The 26,726-nt window shown below is 42.0% G+C and overlaps 1 protein-coding gene across 6 annotated transcripts; it reads right to left on the bottom strand.

Annotated features, from left to right (window-relative positions):
* Positions 1–1,928: 1,928 nt before the first annotated feature.
* prkcbp1l (protein kinase C binding protein 1, like) lies at positions 1,929–26,726 on the bottom strand. Of its 6 annotated transcripts, none has more exons than XM_036591205.1 (20): positions 26,611–26,726; positions 20,809–20,876; positions 20,342–20,502; positions 18,350–18,586; positions 17,087–17,200; positions 15,381–15,473; positions 15,167–15,254; positions 14,830–14,885; positions 14,634–14,711; positions 14,330–14,445; positions 12,114–12,592; positions 11,872–11,979; positions 10,923–11,075; positions 10,119–10,625; positions 8,524–8,988; positions 6,925–7,043; positions 4,993–5,073; positions 4,702–4,780; positions 4,368–4,607; positions 1,929–2,857 (listed from the first exon to the last, which is right to left on the bottom strand). In XM_036591205.1, the coding sequence occupies exons 1-20, from the start codon at positions 26,622–26,624 to the stop codon at positions 2,679–2,681; spliced, it is 3,435 nt and encodes a 1,144-aa protein (XP_036447098.1). In that variant the 5' UTR covers positions 26,625–26,726; the 3' UTR covers positions 1,929–2,678. The 6 variants fall into 6 exon arrangements, with proteins under 6 accessions (XP_036447098.1, XP_036447099.1, XP_036447100.1 ...); XM_036591206.1 differs by having other exon boundaries at positions 1,929–2,851; XM_036591207.1 differs by having other exon boundaries at positions 18,365–18,586.

Below are 26,726 nucleotides of genomic sequence, written 5' to 3'. Positions count from 1 at the left end.
TGTCTCATAAAAAAAAAAACACTCCTTTTCCCACGTTAAACAGTGCTACAATGTCCCCAATATGTTCTTAGACATTTCAATAGCTGTTAGTGCTAGAACAGTGTTCGATGCTTTATCCTTTGCTAAAGATTCAACATAATTTCAACAGACCTGAAAAAAATATATATTGGAGAATGGGTTGAGGCCGAAGAAAACTCGGGAAGGATCCGCTATTTGATGACCCTGGATATAGAGTTAGTGTCCTATTTCCAATGCCTTTTTATGGTCGCACCTCACCTGTAGTTGGTTGAAGCATCTTCTTCTGCTTTGTCTCGGGTTGAGTGCAGAGACAGGTTACTGACCAGGCCACTGGGGACAGTGGCCAGGGGCCTCTGACTGCCAGGGGCCTTGAGGAGCAAGGCTTGGGGTCTATTTGGAACTACCCACTGTAGATGTAAACATTAGATGGGCAAACTGTCCTTGAAAATGTACAAATGACAATAAATAAAATAAATAAAAAAATACATTATTACCATTATTATACTATCTTTAATATATAGCAGCTTCTACATTTTTATATAGTACTAACTTATTTGTGTTGCCACTTAAAAGGAATGTTTGAGATGGAGGGTTGTATTATTACCGTTTACCCTCTGATTAGTGTAGGACTACTGCTGTTGTATTACAACTCAGGTGTTCAGTGTTACCTTTACAATGTAGACACAATAGAAAATCACTGACAGGCTAATTTTGTTTGTCAGAAAAAATTCCAGCGTTGCTCAAAGTGAGCCTAAACACAAACGTGTACTTGTTTAATTTCACTTTTCTTCTTATTATACATTTTATTCCCCATATATATATATATATATATATATATATATATATATATATATATATATATATATATATATATATATATATATATATATATATATATATATATATATTATTCTGCCAGAGGCCTCCTAAAACCATGGTTGAAGGTATAGAAAATACCTTTACAGTAAACTACATCAAAGCATACTGATAAATCCTGCAACTACTATTCTGTATTTCAGTATTTACAGGTGTACCTACAGTTAGCTTCATAATTCTTGGAACGCTTGGTGAAGATGGGTAAAAAGTTGAACATTTTTGTGGTTAATCTCACAAAAAAAGAAAGATACGGTCTAAGATAATTTCAGTTTTCAGTGTGAGATTGAGCTAACTGAACACAGGCATTTACTTTTCAAGACTTACTTATCCTTACCAAGGGGCGGTAATTATGGAAGTGACTGCATGATGTTTATACATTATGTTATTTGTGCAAATAACTGTACAAGTATATGAGAAGACTAGATGGCTAGATTAACATATGCTATTTACAAGCACACACAACAGAAGTGGGCAATACATCCATTTCAATCCCCATTAGATTTGATTAGCCTATGATCCTTAGACCGCCAACCTCAACTACTTTATATGGAAGGCTAGTGTCCCAGACTCAGACTAGACCCCATCTTAAATAAGATTAACAGTAAAACAGCATTGACATTGCACTTTAGGCTTAATCCATGTCCATGAAACCAACCCCAAGAGTGTAAAAGTGGACAGTGAGTGTGCAGAAAGAACCTTCCTTACAAGTGAGAACTTAAAAGGTTAATAAAATGTAATACATTTTTTTACCTCTGAAAGATGAAGCTAATACAGCCACCAGAGATTCCCAGTCACTATCAGATCTAATCCAAAGCTTTGAAGTAAGATGTGTTTAAAAAAAAAAAAAAAGAACTGTAGAATTATGAGACAGTATTCAACGCTGTGAATTTGTACAGAAAAGACCACTAGAGGCCGCCATAACATCATGAATGGTGAGCAACCAAAAACTACACCAGCTACATTCATTCCATTGACAATGAACTGGAATTAAAAATTAAATTTCACTCTGTAAAAAAAATATAAAAATCAAAGCAACAAGGGATTTTTCTTTCAGAGGAGAGTTGATTTTATTTTTTTTCCTTACAGATATTTGTCTCCTTTTATTCTTTTGCTATTTACAATATGTAAACAAGGGATGCCAAGAGCTAAAAGTTAAAACGAAAGGCCCTCAGTAGCTCGTTTTTTTTCCCAGTTTTAAGTCAAGCAAACCATTTTCTGGATGAACGATATCATTAAGACAGCTACATAGAGTATTACAGAGTCCTCCTGGGAGATGTAGTGGAAATCCATGAGAATGAACAATCATTCCTTAACAGGTGGTGAAATAGTAAACTCACAGCATGTTCACAAGATTCAAAACCTCAAAGTATAAAGTAAGCTCCACCTTTCTGGAGGCACCTAAGTGCAGCGGTAACCTTTTAAAAAAAAACAAAAAACCTTTTGCACTATACAAAACTTAAGTGAGTAAAAAACAGTATTATCTTTGCATATTTTATATGAAAGTTTTGTACAAAACATTTTCTGTAGATTAAAAAAAACATTAAATGACAGTTAATAATATACATGAAAGGAAGTCAAACACCATCTCATACCCTCAGGTGTAGTGAACCAGGCTGGAAAGGGGTTCAAGCTTCTGATGTCTTTGTGACCATAGCGTTCAGAGGAAGAGGAAAGAAATGCAGAACGAAAAGCTCCACAACCAAAATGACCCCAGGTTCCTCATGAATCCGTAACCTTTTGAAGAACTCTATAGGAGAAATGCATTAACGTCTGTAGTGCGCTGGTTAGGACACTGAGCCCCCAGTGCTCCCCCTAGTGTTCTCTGCCATGGGTGGAGAGTTTTTGTGTGCGGGCGAGGTTTTGTTGGCTGTGGGAGAGGGCTGGGCTTTAGGTGATTGTCCTGAAGGCTTTACTGCTGAAACTGTAGAGGCCTCCTCCTCCGTTTCTTGCTGAGATGCTGTAGCTAGGCAACAGGAGACAGTTTTACAACAGGATCCTAACCACAGGTATGTATGGTTGTTTATAATGCAGACAGAGAAAACTCAAAAGACTGAAAACATAGCTACACTACAGGCAAAGACTTGGAAGCGAAGGGCTTGATGTTAGGGAACCAGCCCTGTGACCGGAAGGTCACCGGTTTGATCCCCTGAGCCGACAGTACGTGACTGAAGTGCCCTTGAGCAAGACACCTAACCCCAACTGCTCCCCGGGCGCCGCGGATAGGGCTGCCCACTGCTCCAGGCAAGTGAGCTCACTGCCCCCTAGAGAGTGTGTTCACTAGTATGTATGTGGTGTTTCACTGCACGGATGGGTTTAACGTGGAGGTGAAATTTCCCCATTGTGGGACTAATAAGGGTCACTTAATCTTAATTGTATAAAAACATTAGTATGCAATAATTCATTAACATCGCAGACGAATATCTGACCACACTGATGCTGCATAATTAACTGAGTAATTTTTGTTTTGTTCACTGCAGAGTTTTAGCACAGCTCTAATTATATCCACCTGCTAAGTCCATTCAGATGCTCTTAAGAGCTTAATTAACTCAATCAGGTGGGTTAAATTAAGAATTGTAAACAATTAAAAACTCTTCAGTATAAGGGAGTGTTGCAAAGACAAGTACTGGGCTGGGTAAGGTAGTTTTGCCACAAGATGTCTGTAATATTTGACTCCATACTCCTCTATATATGACTCCATCTCACAGGAAGTTTACAAATCACAGAGACTGGACCATCTACAGCATCCTGTGCAGCATCCTGTGACCACTGACAAAAGACTAGAGGATGACCAACACAAACTATGCTGACACACATGAGCTGCTGTCTCTGACTTTACATCTACAAGGTGGACTGACAAGGTAGGAGTTTCTAATAGAGTGGACAGTGAGTGGACAGAGTGTTTAAAAACTCCAGCAGCACTGCTGTGTCTGATCCACTCGTACCAGCACAACACACACTAACACACCACCACCACGTCAGTGTTACTGCAGTGCTGAGAATGACCCTCCACCCAAATAGTACCTGCTCTGTGAGGGTCCATGGGGGTCCTGGCCACTGAAGAACAGGGTAAAAGGGGGCTAACAAAGTATCAGAGAAACAGATGGACTACAGTCTGTAACTGTAGAACTACAAAGTGCACCTATACAGTAAGTGGAGCTGATAAAATGGACAGTGAGCGCAGAAACAAGGAGGTGGTCAGAATGTTATGGCTGATCAGTCAAAGTAGATTTATAAATCCTTGCTTTCTCTTTTAATTTGTATTTTTTATAGGTATTTTTTGGGGGACAGTAGGTGGTTTGATACTTAAGAGTGCATTACTGCAAACCAACGGACACCTACATGGGCTAAGTTGTTGTCAAAAAGACTCGTTTGTAAAATATTTTTGAAATAAGTCCTGCTTGCTTCCATCATTTTGACCTGTTGTGTAATATAAGTAAACCTGCGCTGACAGTGACCGTGTTTGTGATGCATACCTGATTGTGTGCAGGATTTCATGTGTTCGGGCCAGTGCGCCTGCTGGCAGGGGTAGTCACAGTAGCTAGTGTTCCAGCAGCAGTAGAAAATGGCCTCTTTCTTACAGTTGGCACACCACTGCTTCTTCTTGGTCTCGTCCACAGCCTGTTGCTTCTCCATCTCCATCTGCTTTTTTACTTCAGACACCAGCCTCTCCTTCTCCTGCTCTAGACTCTGCCTCATCTCTGCCATGGTTAACTCTACAGATAAATACAAGCACAAAATCACTGTACAGTGAATTCAGGCAGGGAAAAGCTAAACATGTTCAGCTGGACACACAAAATTAACCTTCACCTAAATTGTGTTTCATCTCTGAAAGCTCTTGCTGATGCAGCCACTGGAGCTTCTCGATCTCTATCCTCAGCCTTCGGATCTGTGTCAAAGCAACGTCATTACAGAAGACAAGAAAGTGTTATGCAACTCTACAGAGCAATGAAAAGTATTAATAATTGAAATAATTAAAGGTTTATTTTCAGTCAAATGCAAATGTTATGTATTTAGCACCATCTGTTTAATTTAAATCTCAAAGACTTAAATATCGTGTTACTTCTGTTTATATTAAGACAATATGCAAAAAAGTCAAACCTCAGCAATGGTGTTTCCTGTTGTGCTTTTGGAGAGGTCGTTGTATATCTCCGTCATTGTTCCTTTAATTGCATCCATCATCTACAAAAAAATAAAACCAAAGCATGGGTTTCAATATACAACCCCTTTTCCTACAGCTATATTCAATTAAAATAGTACAAAGACAACAACATATCAAAGGTTGAGAGAGAAATGTAATTGTTTTTTTTAAATATCTGCCCATTTTGGATTTGATGCCAGCAAAATGTTACAAAAAAAGTTGCGGCAGGGTAACTTTTACCACTGTGTTTCATCACCTCTTCTTTTAACAACACTCTGTAAGCGTTTGGGAACTGAGGAGACACTGCTGTAGTTCTGAAAGTGAAATGTTTTCTCATTCTTGCTTGATATAGGATTTCAGCTGCTCATCAGTTCAGAGTCTCCTTTATGATATTTTTTCGTTTCATAATGCGTCAAACGTTTTCAACAGGTGACAGGTCTGGACTGCAGGCAGGTCAGTTTAGCACTCGGGCGCTTTTACTATTGAGCCATGCCGTTGTAATACGTGCAGAATGTGGTTTGGCATTGTTTTCGCCTAAAAAAAGCTTTTGCCTGGGTGGCAGCATACGTTACTCTAAAACTATATATATATATATATATATATATATATATATATATATATATATATATATATATATATTGTTCAGCATTAATGGTGCCTTTACAAATGTGCAAGTCATCCATGCCATGTGCACTAAAGCACCCTCTTAACACCAAGGATGATGGCTTTTGAACTGTGCGCTATTAACAAGCTGAATGATCCCTCACCTCTTTAGCCTGGAGGACACAGTGTCCATGATTTCCAAAGATATTTTCAAATTTTGATTTGTTGGACCACAGGACACTTTTCCACTTTACCTCAGTCCATTTTAAATGAGCTCGGGCCCAGAGAAGGCGGCAGCGTTTCCGGATCCTGTTTATATGTGGTTTCTTCTTTGCGTGGTAGAGTTTTAACTTTAACTTAAGCGACGAACTGTGTTCAAAGATGGTGATTTTTGGAAGCTGAGCCCATGCAGTGATTTCCACAGCAGAACTGTCCGTTTTTAACGCAGGGCCACCTGAAGGCCCAAAGATCACGGTCTTCAGCCTCGTCTCTTACATACCGAGATTTCTCAGGATTCTCTGAGCCTTTTAATGATATTATGTTCCGTAGATGATGAAATCCCCAAGTTCTTTGCATTGCATGTTATTTTACATAAGAAACGTTATTCTTGAATTTGCCTGCACAGTCTTTCATGGAGTGGTGAACCCCTCCCCCTCTTTATTTCTGAAAGACTCAGCCTCTCTGAGATGCTCTTTTTTAATATGTGATCATGTTACTGTTGCCAATTAACCTAATTAGCTGTGAGATGTTCCATTAGGTGTTTTTTTAGCATTTCACAACTTAACCAGTCTTTTGTTGCCCCCATCTCAACTTTTTGAAACATGTTGCTGGCAGCAAATTCAAAATTGGTGTATATTTAACTTTTGCTATGTTGTCTTTGTACTGTGATTTGCACATTATTGCATTCTGTTTTTGACATTTTGCCCATCGTCCCAACTTTTTTGGAAACGGGGTTGTAATAGTAAAGTTCCACGTAATATACTGAACTTAATGGTGTAGAATAAACATTTGAATTTATGTTAAATCATTTTCAAAGGTATAAGCATGAGTTGAGGGATTTTTGGGGTTTATTTTGCAGCACGGCACAAACTGAATGAGCTCTGTTGGAGAACTGTCATTTATTTGCACCAAACCAGTCTGTGTAGTATAGAATTATAGCTCTGTATAATCAGGACATTTTTAACAGATACAAAATCAAAAATTAAACCAAATCCTGACCTCAGAATGAAAAATCATATCAAACCTGAAAACATGTATTGTTACATCCCTACTATAAACCTCTGACTTACTTTAGATGTGTACTTGGCGATGTCAGCAGCTACATCAGCGGAGGCAGGAGGGGCGAGGAAGTCTCCAGCCAGTATAGAATTAGAGGAGGAGCCAGACGAGGCGTCTTTCTGCTGAACAGCTGGTAAAAACAAAACCAATCACATTATATTCAACTGACAACAGAAGAGAACCGTTAGGAAACTCTGACCTTTAAATGTGCTTCAACAACAATGAATAAATTAATTAATTTTCTATAATTTTCCACCCCTAATGTAGTCACTCAGTTGAAACATGTTTGGTGTATGAAGCTGCAAGACTAATATAGCTAACAAGTAACAGAAATAGCATTGTGCCAACTGCCTGTCTAACCAACACAGCCTTGCCTCAAACTGCATGTCACTTATTTATGTTGTTTCCGTCACTGTATTTCATAATGCTACCTACAAAAATGGATACAATTATGTCACACAGCTAAAAACAGTAGTAGCAGTCTTTCTGAAGCCTCACTTTTGTGGATGTTTATATGTTAAAGTATGTCATATAATGTTAGAAACCACAAAACGAGTGTAATTCAGAATAATTACAAACTGCATGATTTACTTATTTAATAACGCACGTAAATGTATAATGATTTAGTTATGCAGTTTGCACAATGCTAACTGGAGGAGAGAATAACTATTTCTTGTTAGCGGGGACGGGCAACTAATCAACATAACTGACATCACTGATTACAGAAATACATCGCTTTGCATAACGTGCATCGGTGTGACGCTATGAAGATGGCCGTGGCTGGTCAAAGCATGAATTCCCCTGGTGAACAAGCAGCAGATAAAAACCTCGCCCATGATCATCTAAAGTGTGGGAGTATTTTAGACAGAAACCCAGCAATCCGGTGCTCTGTAAGCTCTACAAATTGGAAATGGCTTATCATAGCAGTACAACTGCTCTGCACAAACAACTGAAGTGAAAACACTCTGGAGTGTTTTGTCAAGACGGCAGCAACTGTAAAGGCCACCACACACCGGATGCGTCTGTTTATTAGGAGGAGTAACGTTAGCACGCTTGGCTAAAGCGTTTGGGAAATGGAGACTGAAACTGGAGACAGCAGGGGGCGCTGTCACAGAATTCTTTATTCTCAGTTTATCACACTTTAGTTTTATTTTACCTTCTTTACATCAGTAACGGTAGCTAACGTTAGCTGCCTGGCTAACTAACTTGATTACGTGTTTACGTTTCAGCTGTGCGTGTATGGAAGGTTGCTAGGTAACAGACACAACAGCTGATTGTCGACCTGAATCGAGTAAGTTAAGATTTCCTAACTCGAGATAAGAGAAGATGCTGTAAGATAAGATTCTTAAATTAAGACCAGATTTGCTTCTGTAATACGAATTTGTGAAAAATCCTATCCTGACCTGTCAGATCTTAAGACAAAAAGATAAGAAGTTTCTGTAATACAGCCCCTGCTCCACTCAGCCCCCTCCCCCCCTTTTCATTCTGTGATGCAAACACTACGACTCAATAAGGTCTATAACAGTCGGAAGCAAACATATTCATACAACAGATGTTTGAGGATGGTGTAGGTTGACAGGGTTATAGACAATTCAGTATTTCTTCATTACCTTTCATAGACTGCCTGGTCTGGTAGCGGGTGCTGGTGCTGCCGCTGCCGGAAGCCGCTGGGCTCTGAGGCTGGGGCTGTGAAGCCGGCTGAGAGGCCGGCTGCCCTCCTTGCTGATTCTGCTGTCTCTGGACCTTCTGCATATGCCACTTCTGAGAGGATGTCTGGAACTTATTCCCAGCCTGGTTCCATACCACCGCTGGCTGGCCAGGCTGGGCCGCCTCCTTAGGCAGCAGAGGGCGCTGTTTCTTCACCACAGAGGAGGTGGAGTTTGCTGTAGAGGGGACCGCTGGTACTCCTGGGTTCGGAGCCGTGGACGCAGTGCTGGTGGAGCTGGACAGCTGGGTGGAGTTGTTTGAAGGCTTGGAAGCTGGCTGAGTTGAGTCTTTCACACTGGGGGTAGAGGATGAGGAGTTGGGGGCTGTGGATGGAGAACCTGATGCGCTGGCTGTTGACTGAGCTTTTCCTGAGCAGAGACAACATGGAGAGGAAGAAAACAGCAGGGAATTACTATATGAGCCAAGTTACACTGTACCAACAGAAAGACACACAGTATTAATACAATTTAATATTGCAATATATTCCAAATACAATACAATACAATACAATACAATACAATATCACTGTACTAGATAATATTTGTTTGCATTAATAAAGAACTTTTGCTTCTTAAGTAACCTGTCCTGGGTGTATCCTGCCTTCCTCCCAGTGACCGCTGGGATAAGCTCCAGCCACCCCCATGCCCCCCCCCCTCCCCACAGGTTCAACCCAGAAGGATAAGCGGTTGAGAAAATGTGTGTGTGCTTCCTAAAGTACTGATACTCTATGATAAAAGAATGACTTATAAACCTGATGAACTGTTTTGTTTTCTGCCCTTAAAAATACACCAACAATCAACCTTTCAAGCATCCATCAAATTACATACACTCTAGTTAACTGTCAGTTCAATGATAAGAAAATATGTAAGATATTTTCTTATGAATGACCAACGTTCAAGAGCAGTGCCTCAACTGAACTGAACTCAAAGACATTATATTAAAAGGTCAGCAACTCTTTAAAATCTAAATCTAGTCCAGACAGTATGTAGTACGGATGGGCACCTATGTGAAGTGCAATCTATGGGGTCAGCACTGGCCAGTTTCAGCAAATTGAGAAGATTGTGGAGTGCTCTTTTCTTTTTGTGCTCTTTATCTTCCTTTCTTGACTTTGGATTCAGGGTAGGAGTAAATTTATTTACCTATGTTTTGATGGTGATATGTACCAATATGACAACAACCAGCACAAAAAAACAAAACAAGTAAAATCAAATCCATGTCTCTATCACTTTATGCCAGTAAAAACTGTTCGTTTTCAATGTTACTTTTTCAGTGATGATGACTGCTGACATCACAACAAGGAGAGAAGCATGGGCCATTATATCCTCAGGGCAGCTGTTTTGCAGGGAAAATGGCCAGATCTAAACAGCTTTCCATTCAGTACTTAAAGTTATTGTCATTTGTCAAAAATGTTCAATAATTAAAAATATGTTGAAAAACTGTGTGTCACAAATCTTCAAAAGGTACGTGTAAAAGGTCAAAAGACAGACAATCTGCCCACCTTCAGCTTTGACGGCTGCTGGGTCTTTGGTCGTAGAGCTGGGAGCTGACGGCGTCTCTCTCTTTGGTTTCTTTCTCTCTCGTCCTCCTTGCTCCTCTCCAAGGTCAATCACTAGTTCTCTCTCAGAGTCCGAGTCTGCATCCTGATTTTTCGTGGCCTTGCCCTCCTGCCCAGTTGAAGGCTTCTCTTTCTGGGGCGGCTGCTGCTGTACAGTCCTTGGCTTCTCCTGGGATTCCTTCTCCAGAACACTGGCGGGTTTCTTTTTGGCGGGCGGCTCGGACGCCGCCTTGTCCACCGTTGCTGGCGGAGGCGCCTTGCTGTCCTGCGGCTGTGAAGACTGAGGTCTAGGCCTCTTTTTGGACTCTTTATGGATGCCATTGTCCTGATTGCCATCCTTTGGTTCATGTTCCTCTTCACTTGCATATTCACTGTCGCTGGAGTCAGACTTGTCCGAATCGTCTGAGTCACTGTGATCCACACCCACATCGTCTGAGATTTCTTGAATTCCTATGAACAGTTTGAGTCAAAAACAGTGAAAAGACAGCTGGATGACAAATATGCGACTCGTGTAAGCATGACACTGATTATGAGGCATCAGCAAATCGCCAATAGTAAAACATTCATATTTATAAAGGGCTTGACTCACAGAATGAACGTTCCTTTAACATAAGGAGGAAAGCATGTTTTATTTTGATCATTTATGCTGTTATACCAGTCTTTACAGAATTTTTAGTTCCTTCAAATTGTTAATAATTGGTGACAATTTTCAACTCAGCGAGATCCCAGTATGTATGTGTGTCCTACCTAGTTGGGCCTTGCAGCTCTCTATGGTCTTGTCCAGACTCCTGGTGGGTTTCTTAGGGGAGGTGAGGAGTACAGAAGACCCCTGCTGCTGCTGTTGTTGCTGCTGTACAGTCTCACTCAGCTCCTTTAGGTCCATCTCTGCTTTAATGCGGTCTGAGAGTAGAGTCCAGACATCAGACATGACCCCAAAAAAAAAAAAAAAAGTTTCAGGTTCATGATCCAACAGTATTTTGTGATGGTCTGTTGGTTTTGTGTAGCTCCTACTCAATTTAGTTTAGCTCTTTTTACAGTAGACATACACAGTCGAGTCACATCATTATGACCACTTCCTACTTTCGACGGCGCGCAAGCTGGTGGTGGCAGCTTTATGGTCTGGGGAATGTTTTCGTGGCATTCTCTGGGCCCATTCATCCATGTGGAAAGGCACTCTCAACCGATTTGGGTATGAATCCATCCTTGCAGATCACATAAACCCATACATGCTGATTGTCTTCCCTGGGGCAGATGGAATTTTCCAGCAAGACAATGTGACACGGCTAGAAATGTCCGACACTGGTTGGAAGAGCATGACCAAGACTTCCCGAGTACTACCCTGGACCCCTAATTCCCCAGACCTGAACCCAGTTGAGCATCTGTGGGAACACCTCAATCGTCGTGTTCGCTCTATGGATCCTCCCCTACGTCCCCTCCAGCTGTGGGATGCACTCTAGTCAGCATGGCTCCAGATACCTGGGACAACCTACCAGGATCTTACTGAGTCACTCCCAGCCCGTCCAGCTGCTGTCCGTGCTGCACACGGCGGTTACTCTGGATATTAGCTGGTGGTCATAATAATGTGACTCGACTGTGTAAATGTGCTTTACTAAAAGATCCCAGAGGGCAACAGTGGTAAAGAAAAACTAACGTAACAGGACATGGCAAGACAGGCAACTGTCCTTAAAAAACTCACCGAGATTGAGGTTGAGAATGCTGCCAGTGGCCTGGGTCCTCTCCTGTTTGAGAGACGTTGGCAAGACGGGTTTGGGGCTTCCTGTGGTCTTCTGAGATGTAGGTGATGCTGCGGCCAAGAAGAAATTTAATCGTCCCTTAGTGCACCAAACAATCAGTTTCCCTTGCAACTTATATCATCCTATTAAGCAAATCAGCACTAAGGAAAGGTTCCCGTACTACGTTATAACACAGTGGATGTACCTGTGCAATCCATTGAGTCTTCTCCTGCACTGTAGTGACTGGATGGCACCTTTGTTCCTCGTTCTGACGCGTCCTGCTCAAGGTCTGACCCTGTGTGGACGGAGGAGTTAGTGCTCATTGGAGATCGGGGCATGTCCGTCATGGAGATCCTACGCCCTGCCCCTGCTGGCATCATGCTCTTGCCCAAGAGCATTTTGGGAGATGCAGTCATGTCGAAGTTGAACTTGATTTTGTCCTGCTTCTCCCCCATGACCGTGCCTTTCTTGGGGTTTCCTGGGTCCAGCAGCATCTGGAACTGGTTGTTGGGCGTGTATGGTGTTCTGAACGGGGCATAGTTGAAGACGCTGTGCTTTTTGCGCACGTTTTCTACATAAACCTCCATCTCTTGCATGGCGCTGTTGAAGATGCTCTTAGTCTTCTTCACAGAGAAGGGAATCTCTTTCGACATGAGGTAGCAGTTGTTAATGGGCACCCAGGCTCTTTGGGGAAGAAAAAATAAAAAATAAAAAAAACAAAGAGTGACGTCGAAGTCAATAGTTAAAGTCAGTGTGAAATGGAAATAAGAGCACATTTTGTTTGTTAGGGATATCTGGATGGGAAATAATGCGTGGAACATGATTTTCTCTGTTGGGATTTAACTTAATTGTGAAAAAAATTCGAAAACGAAAATCAAGTCAGACCTGGACGCTAGCTTGCAATTGTGGAGGACTACACTCTCAGAAATATAGGTACTGGGTCAGTTCCCCTCTTATCACTGGGATGGGACCCTCAAGGGTTCATCTCAGTACCTTTAGTCAGGGAACATAACTGAACCATAATCCACTGAAATGATATGTTCTAAGCTGTACTGACTCCACACACCCCGTCTCGTCTCCAGGACTTTATTTTACTGTTCTGTTTTAAAACATTCGGTTATGAAAAGGTACAAATACGAACTTTTCACCTGGTAAAACTTATTTAAGGTTCACAGTAAGACCTTAAAACCACTGTTGTACCTTTGTGGGAACATTTACATTGTTATTTCTAACAGTGTACTGGCCTCCTGCAACACCTTCGGCATCCTGGTAGTGCAGGATGCACAGGAGGAGGAATATGAAAGTTTTGTACCAGGAGTACATATTTGTTTGAGTCTGTACGTGCAGCCGAGAACAAAGGTCATTACTGGTGTGTTTTGACTCGATGATGGGTGGGTGTGCGGTGGTGGGGACAGTGAGGGAAAATATCCTATAATCTCACTGGTTAATATTACACCAGGTACACTGTGACTTAACCAAACGTCAGAAACACATTTACAGGCAGAAAAAAAGGTCATTACACTTCTATCAAAGATTATAGAGAAAAAGGACTGCAGTCTTTTGTGATGTGATACGACAGACATTGTGTTCAAAGATATTTGCCGATCCGTTTGAATACATTCCGATAGAAGATTCAGACTGAGGTGTTTATTCTCACTCTACGCAACAATCTGATAAAAATCTCCGTCTACATGCTCACTACAGGTAATCCGATCCAAAATGACGCACGTGTGGAGAACCACTTAGTGTAGATGTTACTATGACAACAAGCATCACGTGAGTCCAGTCAGAGTGAGACGAGCAGCGCTTGTGTTTTTAATTGCTTTAAAATGATGTCAGACTCAGGAAAACGTCCTTCACATGTCCTTATTAAAGAAGGCCGAGAGGAAGACGTCGTGTTCTGAGACACATAAGCTGGACGTCCGTCCCACCGCCGTCTTTTAAAGATCAGAGCATAAACTTCGTCTCCTCTGCAGACCAGTTTCTGCTCCGCCATGTTGAACGGTATAAACTCTCACTATGACGCGACAAACATGATCAGAACGGACTTAAAGTTTCCGATAGGGAATGTAATCAGATACAGGCGTTTACACGGATATTATTCTTCTATTAAACAGATTATTTACAGGATTACCCACCTCAATCAATCAGACAGAAACTGTATTCCGAATGGCCGCAATCGGACTTGTCTATTCCGAATGAGGTGTCTTATATTCCGATTGTGCCATGAGTCTGATTATTAACAGATCATCAGTCTGCATGTAAACGTAACTATTGCTTACTATGATCAAGGACATGAACTACCAGGTCCATATTTTTTCTGGTTGGCTTTAAATTCCAAACTCTACCTCCCTGATAGATCTGAGCTTGGTTTTCAAAGACACTGCAGCATACAAAAATAAAGTCAGACAGTGGGCTCACCTGTCATGCTGGCCAAAAAAGCGAGCATCCACCTGGCCATCCTTATCCCTCAAAGCTTTAGCAGGCCAGAAAGGAAAACCTTTCAGTTTAGCCCACACCAATGGATGGGGCTGAGACTGGGTATGACAAAACATGAACATAAACAAAGCTTTTAGTTCTCACTCGCTATTCTTTGATGCGCGTCTCATATTACAGTTATTACATAGCCAAAAAAACTTAAGATGCCATGGCTCTGTACCTCACTTTCAGTACTGGCAGATGTTTTACTGATTCACAAAAGACATAAAAAGGGTGATCTACTTACACAAGGTTCACAAAACCAGTTGTCCCTCTTTTGGCAAGCTGACAAGTAGCACTCTGGACAAACTTCAACTTCATTCATCTGGCAATGAAAACCAGACAAGACAAGACATCTTATACACCGCAAGTACAGTATCGTTCCCTGTAAAATTTACTTCCAAAAATGTTTTATTATACCAATCCCAAAGCACGGCACTCACTTCATGCTCGCAGATCTTGACAATAACCTTTGCTGTTGCAGTCAGTTTATGATTCCCTGTAAAAGAACCGATCATAAAGTTAACATTGAATAAACCAAACATCTACATTCATGGCATCTGGCAGACGCTCTTACATAGAGCGACTTACAGTGTTAATCATTTTACACAGGCAGGTGAAGGTAGAGTTTGGTGCCTTGCCCAAAGACTCTTACTGGTATAGTGTAGGGCGCTTGCCCAGGCGGGGATCTAACCCCAGTCTACAGAGTAGAAGGCAGCGGTGTTACCCACTACACTACACTATACCAACCAAACAGAGAAGGTCTACATCAGAACTAACCTCCATTGTAAATAATACAGTTGTGTAGGATCCATTTCACGTCTGCCAGAAAAGCCTCAGTGCAGCCGTACATCTTCTTTTTGATATTCTGTGGATACAACACAGTTCGGTTAGCGCTCCTATTCAGAACTAGTTCTATTCTACATAATTTCTTTGGCTACTGAGTAAGTAAAAGCAAAAGTAGTAATAGTTCCCATGACAGAGGCTGAGTTACCTTCTCTAAGGTGCACAGGTCCATGGGGTGAAAGATGTACTCTGCGTAGTCTGGATGTTGCTCCAGAGAGACAGGCTTCTGAAACGGCTCTGTCTACATGGGAAAGAAATGGGAAAGTACTTTTAGGCTACGTTCACATTACAAGCATCATTGCTCAGATCTGATTTTTTGTTCAAATCCGATCTCTCCTACACGATGGTTCACACTCGTTCAGGTAAGTGATTCAAATCTGTCATTAATGTGACGAACCGGCGTCCTGAAATGACCCTCATGAGCTCATCCTACTCAGTAACGTCACGTGAATGAATCACGTTCATCATCAGCACAAACTAACGAGCAGAACGAGCTTCGCTGAGGAGATCATTAACTCTGATCAGCTCTCAGCTTCATTATTAGAGCGAGACGATGGAGAAAAAGGTGAGATGAGCTGCTTTTCCACCGTTTACAGGCTTTAACTTCTGTTCGGCGCTGCTGCCATGGTAACGCTGAATGATGGTCATGCGCAGTGGAAAAAAAGCACATGAATTCAGATCTGAGCGTCACATTAAGCTCGCATGGCCACGAATTGGACACGTATCTGATCTAGGACCACATATGAAAGTGGCTCAGGTTGGATTTGAAAAGATCAGATTCGCGTGTCCACACAGCCCTGAAACATTACCAACCTGGTATTGTGAATGTAGGCTTAAGTGCATTTACAACTGTGTCAATTCTGGGGGCTCACAAGTGGTACAACCATCTAAGCATTGACCCCATCATTGGGAGATATACAAGTTTGAGCCCCGGTGATGCCACAGGCATCTGTGACCATGAGAAGTAGTAAGTATAATTGACCTCGCTATGTTCCTCCCATCACTTAGCATGATGGCCTTCCCTTATCCACCATCACTCTGGGTTTAATTGTTTAATTAAAATTCAGTAAGGTCCAGTTAGAGAAAATTTCCTCAAGCGAAGGTCCAGAACATCATAATGTCTAACTTTCATCATGACTCAGTGCCATATACTGTTTACTGAAGTAGCCTAGTAGGTATATCAACATCTTATACAGTCAACAACTGAATGTCAAATCAAATAAAGTACAGTTCAGTCATATTTCAACAACATTTACTGTCAGTTTTCTCTTTTTAGATCACGCCATGTGAAATAACTTCCCTCTGACTCACTTTCTTCTCCAACTGCTGTGTCTCGCCTCGTCCCTCCCCTGTGTGTGCGTCACTCACTGGAGTCTGAGCTCATTGTAATGCACAGATCTGATTGGCTGAGTAGCGTCATGTGTGATATTTACAATGCATGCGATTGGTCTGTGAGTCTCCTGGGCTGCTAAAGCTACTGTAAAGGCTAGAAAAGCTACACCGATTAAAACAGGACCACCCCATCAAAATTAAATAATTCTCTATAGTTTATCGGTTATAGGTCCAGGTCCGCATAGGACAGCGTCTGGGTCCGGACTCGGACCATGGTCCGCCTATTAGTGACCTCTGACATAACAGAATGAGCAGTTAGCGTTCTCCTCAAAGCGTGTTGAGCTGTCTTGGAGGAGAGCGCAATTTTCTGCATTTTGAAAAAATGGCTTCAGCGGCAAGAAAAACATTGCAGCCTTCAACCAGGCGAAGACCCAACCAGCAAAATATGTAATTTGTGAATTGTCATGCCCTGATAATAAAGCAGTCATAAAATATACATCATGTCTGACTGTAAAGCCTTACCCCTGGCTGTTTCATTTTCTGCAGGGCAAACTTCAACAGGTAGGACAGCTGTTCCAGATTCAGCATAGTCATGGCTTTGCTTTGAGTCTCAATGCATTCTGCAACTGTTATTTTCTGGAAGAAAAAGAGTTGAAATGTTAAGGTTTTAATATTAGATGCAGACAAAGGTGTAGACATACAAACTGGGTAAGATATGTGCTGATAATCATACACATTCTTAATGACATGAAACTCAACAGCTACACCTAAAAAGAAAAACTCCACTGATGCAAAACACACACCGATCAGCCATAACATTCTGACCACCTCCTCGTTTCTACACTCATTGTCCATTTTATCAGCTCCACTTACTATATAGGTGCACTTTGTAGTTCTACAGTTACAGACTGTAGTCCATCTGTTTCTCTGATACTTTGTTAGCCCCCTTTTACCCTGTTCTTCAGTGGTCAGGACCCCCATGGACCCTCACAGAGCAGGTACTATTTGGGTGGTGGATCATTCTCAGCACTGCAGTAACACTGACGTGGTGGTGGTGTGTTAGTGTGTGTTGTGCTGGTACGAGTGGATCAGACACAGCAGTGCTGCTGGAGTTTTTAAACACTGTGCCCACTCACTGTCCCACTCACTGTTTGTGTTGGTCATCCTCTAGTCCTTCATCAGTGCTCACAGGACGCTGCTGGCTGGATATTTTTGGTTGGTGGACTATTCTCAGTCCAGCAGTGACACTGAGGTGTTTAAAAACTCCAGCATGCTGAGAATGATCCACCACCCAGATAGTACCTGCTCTGTGAGGGTCCATGGGGGTCCTGACCACTGAAGAACAGGGTAACAAAGTATCAGAGAAACAGATGGACTACAGTCTGTAACTGTAGAACTACAAAGTGCACCTATATAGTAAGTGGAGCTGATAAAATGGACAATGAGTGTAGAAACAAGGAGGTCATAATGTTATGCCTGATCGGTGTATGTATGATAAGAGTAGTGATGCATGATTGTGTATTTGTAAGGTTTCTATGTAAACTGTGGAATATCTCCACTATGATTAGCCGAAAACCTAGATGACCATATTTGCTTCTAGGGCAATGATCCAATGAGGAACCACAAAGGCTCGCCATAGTACGGCTAGTCAGAGCACTGGAACACAGCTTGTCTTGACATGCCTTGAGATTCACACTCAGCAAAGGTGTTGTAGTGAGCAAACATTATGGCGTTTGTAGCTTCAACACAAATGCATGCTACCACTCCTAACCCCTACGCTCTCACTTTTCCACTGGGTACCTCGCACTCAGGACAGAACCAGTCGCCTTCGGGCTCGGCGGCCAGTTTGAGGCACTTGGCGTGGTAGACGCGCGGGCAGAGCTCACAGCAGAGCACCTGGCCCTCGCGGTGGCACACCCAGCAGTAGAAGTCGTTCCTCCCATCCTGTGGCACAACATCAACAGGGTCTGTGGTGAGTGCTGGCTGCTTGACATAGTAAAATGGACCATGTCTTAGCTCACACTGAAACGCAGGCAAGAGAGACAGGGGCAGGGGTCAAAACACACGGCACAACACTGCAGGGGAGAGAAGTAGCAAGGCTCTGCAAAAAGTCAAAGCACAGACACAGGCAGTCACTACAGATGGTGGACCAAAAGCAGTGGGAGGTAACCCTCATGCTGGAAAGATGGACTGCAGGATTTTGCTCAAGCCCTTCAGAAAAACTGTGATGAGGCAAGCGTTAATTATGCCAGATTCCCAAATCTGCCTCTCCAGGAGGAGGGTTGGCTGCGCCTTTATAAAGCCACAGATACCAAACACAGATGCAGATTTACAAGCACAGGGTCAAAATTATCACTACGCTTATCACTAATCTGAGAATAGGAAAACTTTGCAAACTAGTAAGGACGCACTGATACGGGAATTATGGTCAGATGCTGATATTGGATATTTTTCATGTATGTCTCCAGCCAATGATAACACTGACGCCAACACAAACGTTTGGAAAGTGTAGAAATGGCAGCTGGAGTAGCACCAAAGGGGAATTTACCATTGATTTCTATCTGGTTACGTATCGCTGCTGTCAGAAGAAAACCCCTTATCTCTGAAATGAAAACTTTACAGGAGAAGGGAAAAACCTACATCACTTTTAATGTAAGTCAATGGAACCAGAATTTTTCCAAGTCATTTTGGGACATTTATTTTGGTCCATTCATCATGAAATTTACACACAATGTAAAGGGTAACAGGTATTTTCAAATTATGCCAAAAACTGAAAAAACAACAAAAATAGAGACACAAGGTTTTCTCTGACAGCAGCGATATGCAACAAAATCAATAAAATGCTGATGTTTTAGCGTCATAACCCAGTACCACCAGAACATTCTGCTCAATAAATGTGTCATCAAACATCAGTTTGAAATATCGGTCAAATGTAAACATCTTTCAGATTCAGATATTTGTTTTTAAAGCAAATGTCTGCAGATTCCGATGATTCCGATATCACTGCGCATCCATGCAAACTAGAATTAAGCGTGGAACAAAAGTCCTTGAAGAGGTGCAACATTATATTTTACTATATACACAGTACTGTGCACGTTTTATGCACTTAAAAAATGAAATGAAAAAGCTATTTATCTGGGAAGTAAGTATTATTTGCTCTGAAAAAACACCAATATTAAAACAAATACAAATAATATGAATACAATAAGCAGCGATTTTATTTACGTCACAGTGTTCATTTAACCATTTCTAAACCTCTCCTCATGGCAGCCCTGTGTTAACTGTGGTTATATGCACTTACGAATATTATATATGTCGTTTTTACTTGCAAAAACACAATTTTAAACGAACAATGTGCCTCACACTTGGCTCAAACTGCAGTTCTGTGTTTGGTTACCAACAGCACACCAACACAGCACAAATACTGCAGTACAGAGCATTCATTCAAGCCCAGCAGTGGTAATACTCACACTTATCTCCTGCAAGGACAGTAGATAATACATGGCTAAATTCCAATCCAATCAACAAAATCAACAGCAGAACTTTGACAATCCACAATCAAACTACGATATTCCAAACAGGTTTCATGAGAGGTTTAAAAGTAATTAAAATCTCACAGGCGATGATTTTCTGGGTGGAAGAAATGCTTCTCAAGATGCATAAATGAATTCAGGAGAGTTACCTTACTGACACTGCACCAAAATTCATTATTCATTGATCACACCTTTAATTTTCTCACGTTAGATGCCACAGAGGCTGACACTGAGCGGCATCTACCTGATCTTTATTGCTGTTGGTGACTAATCCAGGTTTCTTCTTCTTCTTGGCGGCGGTGGGAGACGTGTCAGAAGGTGAATGCCCATTAGAGGAGTGAGGCGGACTGGGTGCTTTCCGCTTCTGAGCGGAGAGCGCTGCTTCTGCTGACCCTAGATCAGGAACTGAGCAGAATGAATGAAACCTTATTACACTGCATGAAAACTGACAACCTACACAGACAGAGGAAACACCACCCAGGCCTGAGTGAATGACCTTTGCAGATTCTGACTCATAATTCAATGGAAGAGATCTTGTCTCCACTCAGGTTATATCTATTTAAGGAAGGTTTCGCTGCTGTACACTGCAAAACAGCTCTACCATGCAAAACTACAACCCATTTCTCCTCTGCATTCAACAGCAAATAGGGAAAATGAGGAAAATGACATGCCGTTAAACTAAAAGCCTGTCAGAGTTGTGCAAATGCTTACCTTTAGGTGCTGATACCTCCATCCCTTCAACCGCATCAGATTCTGTCTTGATCTCGTCCTCAGCCAAACTAATGTAAGGCAAGACAGTGTGGAGAGAGAGAGAGAGAGAGAGAGAGAGAGAGAGAGAGAGAGAGAGAGAGAGAGAGAGAGAGAAGACAAGACCAAAAAAAATGTGAGAAAGACAGTGGGAGTCTCAAAAGGTTTGCTCCTGAGATAGAAACCTGAGGTGATGCAATCAAATCAAGTTTTGTTGTTGTTTACGGCAACAACTCACCATTCCATCTCACAATTAGTGAGAAAATGGTGCTCAAAATGGTGTCATAAAACCTGACGTGCCACGACGGATGTCACAATGTTTCAGGGCCTTCTTGTTCTTTAAAGTATTATTACAGATATAGTGCTGATGTTCTGGACAGCAACAAAATAAGAGCATCTCCCTGGTGACTAGTCCTCGTCTCAACTGGGCCAGGCAATTTCATGAGGATTACCCCTCCGAGCAAGGCCAGTCACAAGAGATGAAACGTCTCCTAGCCAACTGGGCCAGCGCTGCAGACTGCTCATCAACAGGTTAGTCCCATTAGATTAACCACCACTAAGAGGGTTCAACTATTACTTAATAGAGGCCTCTTAATTCAGATAGGATAAAGATTCAATACCTTCAGCCACTGCCAGTCGCTTTTGGAATAACTGGGATCATCAATTCATCTGCAGCTTTCCCATCCATACGCACTATATATATATATATATATATATATATATATATATATATATATATATATATATATATATATATATATATATATATATAGTGTCAATCCCTGTTGTTGGAAGAAAACCTTGTATCTCCATTTTTAACGTTTTTCAGTTTTTTTGACATAATTTGAAAATGCCTGTTGTCCTTTACATTGTATGTAAATTTCATGATGAACGGACTAAAAGAAAATTCTGGTTCCATTGACTTACATTAAAAGTACAGTAGGTTTTTTCCTTCTCCTGTAAAGTTTTCATTTTGGAGATACGAGGTTTTGTTCCAACAACAGCAATATATACACATATGTATATATGTATACATGTATGAGTTAGTGTGAAATATATATATATACACATATATATATATATACACACACACACACATATACGTTGTGTATATATATATATATATGCATGCACACACACACATACATACGCACACATATACACATTAACAATACACCACACACATAAAACCCACAACGGAAAACCTGTCTTCAGTTTAACCGTCCATATGCAAAAGCACAAAGGTTCTTTGGCGTGGTGAGGAAAAGAAACCATGTTCTTTTTTTTTTATAAACATTTTTGTAAATGAGATGTAAGAAGAACCTTTCTGACATCCATAAGAACCTTCACATAACGTAAAGGTTCTGTACCAAATAAACGGATTTCCCTAGAACCGTATGTCCAAGCCAGAGAACTTTTTGGGGGGTTGCAGTCTGCACAAAGCGTAATCACCCCCCTAGAATTCACGCCCTGTTCTTTCTCTGAAAAGGCAAGCGAAAAAGAGGGGTGTTGGTGTTGTAGCAGATGCTCTTTGAGGGGTCAATCCTTGCTCGTCTCGTCAGACCACAATAGGAACACGACTTGCAGCTAAGGCCTCATTCAGCCACCGGCAAGAAGGTCCAGGAAGGTCAGTTCAAAAATACCAGCTTAACAACTGAAGGAGGGGAAGAACAGAAGACAAAGAAATAAATGGTTCCTTAGCATGGTGAAGGTAGCAGGAGGGGTACGAGGGGACTGAACCAGGCCTAGAAGGCCTGAGGCTCTTGCCCACAACACCACTGCATGTCCTTCTCCTCTGCCTCCCATCAGTTTAACTGAAAGTGGATCCAATATCCGATGATTCCCTCCTTTATTTGCGCTGAATATCTGAAAAGGTGATAGTGAGGACAATGGCAGACAAAAGCAAGGCTGATTCTTGAAAAAATAACATCCTGCTGACTCAAGAATGAGATAGTGGGTCTTTTAACACTGAAACAAAGTAAGACGTGACCAAAACATTCAATGGGATTTAACATTAGAACAGTCAAGCACCTCAAATCACCATCCATGCAACTGTAGACAATAGACCAGTGGAGAAGGTCACCCAGGTTGACGAGGCAAATCAGGCTAAAAAGGTGTAGAAGGTCACCGTGAAAAAAGGCCACAACACATTATCCATGCCAAGAAGAAGAACTCACCTGATATCAGGTAGGCCTCAACAGTCCAGCTCTTGTGTTAAGCGCTCTACCAAGCACAAATCTATCAATAAGGTGCAGTTTTGTTGGTGTAGTTGGTGTAGTGAGGGACTGCCACAAAATGTGTTTTGGAAATGCCTGGGAGTGAAAAAGTCATATCTTGGCAGTCCTGGGGGGCTTTCCCCTCTGGTCTACAGTGACTCTGGCAGCAGCGCCATCAGGATTTCACATGTGGGCCTCGGCTCCTGCATGCAAACACAACCCCGTTCATCAGGATTTCTCACCCTGCGTGAGAAAGGTGTGGTGTGGTCACAGAATCCAAGCTGTCAGGTTTTTTTTTTTTTTGGTAGAGGAGGATCTAGACGAGGATGTCTGTCAATCAAAAACAACACATACAATCCTGGAAGTGATCCACAGGCTGCTAAAGGACGTGGCACCACAATTGAGCTCCGCCAAATGGAACACACACAAAAAAAGATGCAACCAGGGTAAGATCTTCTAGAACGTTCTAAGGAGGCGATCGACTGCTCTCACTGCCAACAAAGGCCATCCAATCTGAGGGCCCTTAGCAGAGAAGAAATGGAGAGAAAGGCGGCTGTGAATGTGGAGATAACTGGACAGAGTGAGTGAGCCGAGGTCTCTTTTTTTCCTCTCTCTCTGTCTCTCTCTTTCTGTGTCTCTCTCTCTCTCTCTCTCCTCACAGGAAATGAGAATGGCGGCTGCTTCCCCTCCCCCACCGCTCTGCCGAACATCCCCACCCCCCTCCCTCTAGGCCTGATCTGGCACGTCCACGCCACAGGAGCTTTACAGTAAACAGGGAGAGTGAGCGAGAAGCAGTCAATATAGGTCAGTCTCAAGAGCAACACCAAACGTAAGTAAGTGCGACGCGGCGAGGAGCAAATCTTTCGGCGCTTGCATGAACCAGAACCTCAAAAGAGCCTCTTAAGAGCTCTCACAATGAAGGTTCTGAAGCCAACGTTCACAGCAGCCCAACGTCTGAACAGAAACAGACGAGATCTTGGTAAATATATAGCTAATAAATCAATACAACAAGCTTCTGACACATTATTCTGATATAAACTGAACATACAGGCTCTGTAACCTCACATGCATTGGGTTCCTTTAAAGACAAAAGCACTAAAATCCTAAAATCCTCAGATGCGGTTTCCTCAAGAAAGGCATGAATTGCAACAGCTCTTGTCCCAAGCAGTGCTACTGAGACCTCATTTCATGTGTATATGCAACAGTTTGCATTTTTGGCAAATTTGTATGAAGCAAAGAATAGCTTGCACTAAACCCCCCCCAGGTTATCAGTGTATTCTTTTTAACCACAAATGTATGATCATACCTCTCCTTAATGAACAAAGCTGATGACCTTTACCATCTGAATCAAAGACGGTTGTGAAATGTTCCAGAACAGGCCCTTCTTTCTCGCTGGGCAGACTGCGACTGTCTCTCCTATTGGCTGAGACACTCGCATAAGACCATCTGATTGGCTGGCTGATTAGTGTCACACTACTCCCTGCTTATCACTCACTCTTTCACATTAATACCACAACAAAAACGCACCAAATCTACGTGGAAGCGAAAGAACAGTAATTCTGTTCAGACTTTTTTGCCACATAAATGTCAGGTTCATTTTAAGCTGATCCACATAATCAAATGGGTCATGTGGTTTAAATTTATCTTCCTTCCTGATATTTTCAGATTTCTCTAGTATCAGTGTCGTAGCGAAAAAGAACAAAGGGGGTACTTTGAACAAGAACGCGAGGTTTTGTGGTTTGAACTCCTTTGTCTTCATCCGCCTGACTGCTCTGTTATCACTCAAGATCAGTGCAAGTCTCCTAACTGCTTTCTCCTCCACGGAACCTGGAATATCTAGTCAAAAACAACCTAAAAATGACCGACTGCTTCTGTATAAACAATAAGAAGAATCCTGATCATGCACAAATAAAGAATAACATAACAGAGGCAGGTTAGTGGTGTAATAGTAGCAATGTGTTTGGAACTAGGGAGCACAAAGCTGTCTCTCCCTATACACACTGTGAACCAACATGCAGCAGTCGGACGAGAAAGAAGGCAATATTACCATATGGCCATGTCGCTGCTGTCGCAAGAAAACCTTGTATTTGACAGAATGTGAAAATACCTGCTGTCCTTTACATTGTGTGTAAATTTCATTAATAATGGACCAAAATAAACGGCCCAAAACGACTTGGAGAAAAGTCTGGTTCCATTGACTTACATTAAAAGCAAAGTAGGTTTTTTCCTTCTCCTGTAAAGTTCTTATTTTTGGAGATATGAGGTTTTCTTCCGACAGCAGCGATATGCTACTGAAACTGAAAACAGAGGGGATGTTTCATTGTGTGCCCTACCTTTAAAAGCCAAAAAAACCCAAAACTACAGCTGATCTTGTGCAGCAAAGCACATTTCTACTCCTCAGTAGTCAATGGAAAACTATCAGATTCTCAACACAGCTATTCTCCAATAAAATAGTATGTGGTAGTGGTGCCTCCAGATTCCTAGCACACAGAGTTATGACATGACAGGTCATGCAAATGTACCCGATTCTCTCAGATAAGTCACTTCCTCGTCAAATAAAAACAAAGCTAGAAGACTGTGTAATTGTTGCTTCCAATGTTAGCCTGTAAAAAGCATGTGCCAAAAACATGTTAAGCTTAATGTAAGGAGCTCTGTGTTTGACAGTTATCTAGTATATGGCTGTTGTTGGAAGAAAACCTCCTCTTTCCAAAATGGTAACTTTACAGGAGGAGGAAAAACCTACTCTACTTTTAATGTAAGTCAATGGAACCAGACTTTATCTCCAAGCCATTTTGGGTCATTTCTTTTAGTCCATTCATCATGAAATTTACACACAGTGTAAAGGGCAACAAGCATTTTCAAATTATGTCAAAAACTGAAAAATGTCAAAAATGGAGAAATGAGTTTTTCTACCGACAACAGCGATATAGTATATATATATGTGGATCCTATGTATGTATATACACACACACACAGGGCTGCCTTGTTTCTGCGCTCCCATGGGCACTAATTCCTGCTTCTGCCACCATTTTCTCTGCCAGGCTCAGTGACACACAAGCAGACAATGGATCAGGCAGTCAGCTCACAAAGGAGGGACACCATCCAGGAACCCCCTCCCCCAGCTTACTATCCTCTTCTTTCCCTGCATGCATGAAGGGTGGGCAAAAGGGCAAAAACAGGGCCTTGCTCCCACTCCAGCCCAGGCTCCTGGAAGAAGGCAACATTTTGTCAAGATATCTGTTTGCCACTTCATCAGTGAGTAATGGCTGACTGAGTTTGCTTTGCAGTCATGTGACGAGCCCAGGCCAAAGCTCAGGAGTGAGAAACAGAGGAGAGAGGAAAGCCTGCTCTCCCTCCTCAGGCCTCCTCCTCCTCCTCCTCCTCCTCCTCCTCCCTCCCCCTGTTTTTCAGTGTGGAGAGAGAGAGAGAGAGGCCTTCTGTTAGGCCTTTGCTGTAGACTCCAAAGAGAAAGGAAGAAAAACTGCAAAATGAACGGTGAACATATGTAAGTGAAAGAACAACAAAGATGGTAATAAAACAGAAGGCTTACCTCTGCGGATGCATGGCTGAAAAAGTGTAATGTCACTACTTAGGAAAACATGGAGGACAGTCTCAGCCTTTAGACAAGGCAGGGCCGGCCTCTCCACACTCTCTGCGCTCTGGGCC

The sequence above is a fragment of the Colossoma macropomum genome, unplaced genomic scaffold, assembly GCF_904425465.1.
Source record: "Colossoma macropomum unplaced genomic scaffold, Colossoma_macropomum, whole genome shotgun sequence".
Taxonomy (NCBI): domain Eukaryota; kingdom Metazoa; phylum Chordata; class Actinopteri; order Characiformes; family Serrasalmidae; genus Colossoma; species Colossoma macropomum.
This window is presented reverse-complemented; position numbering and strand designations above follow the sequence as displayed.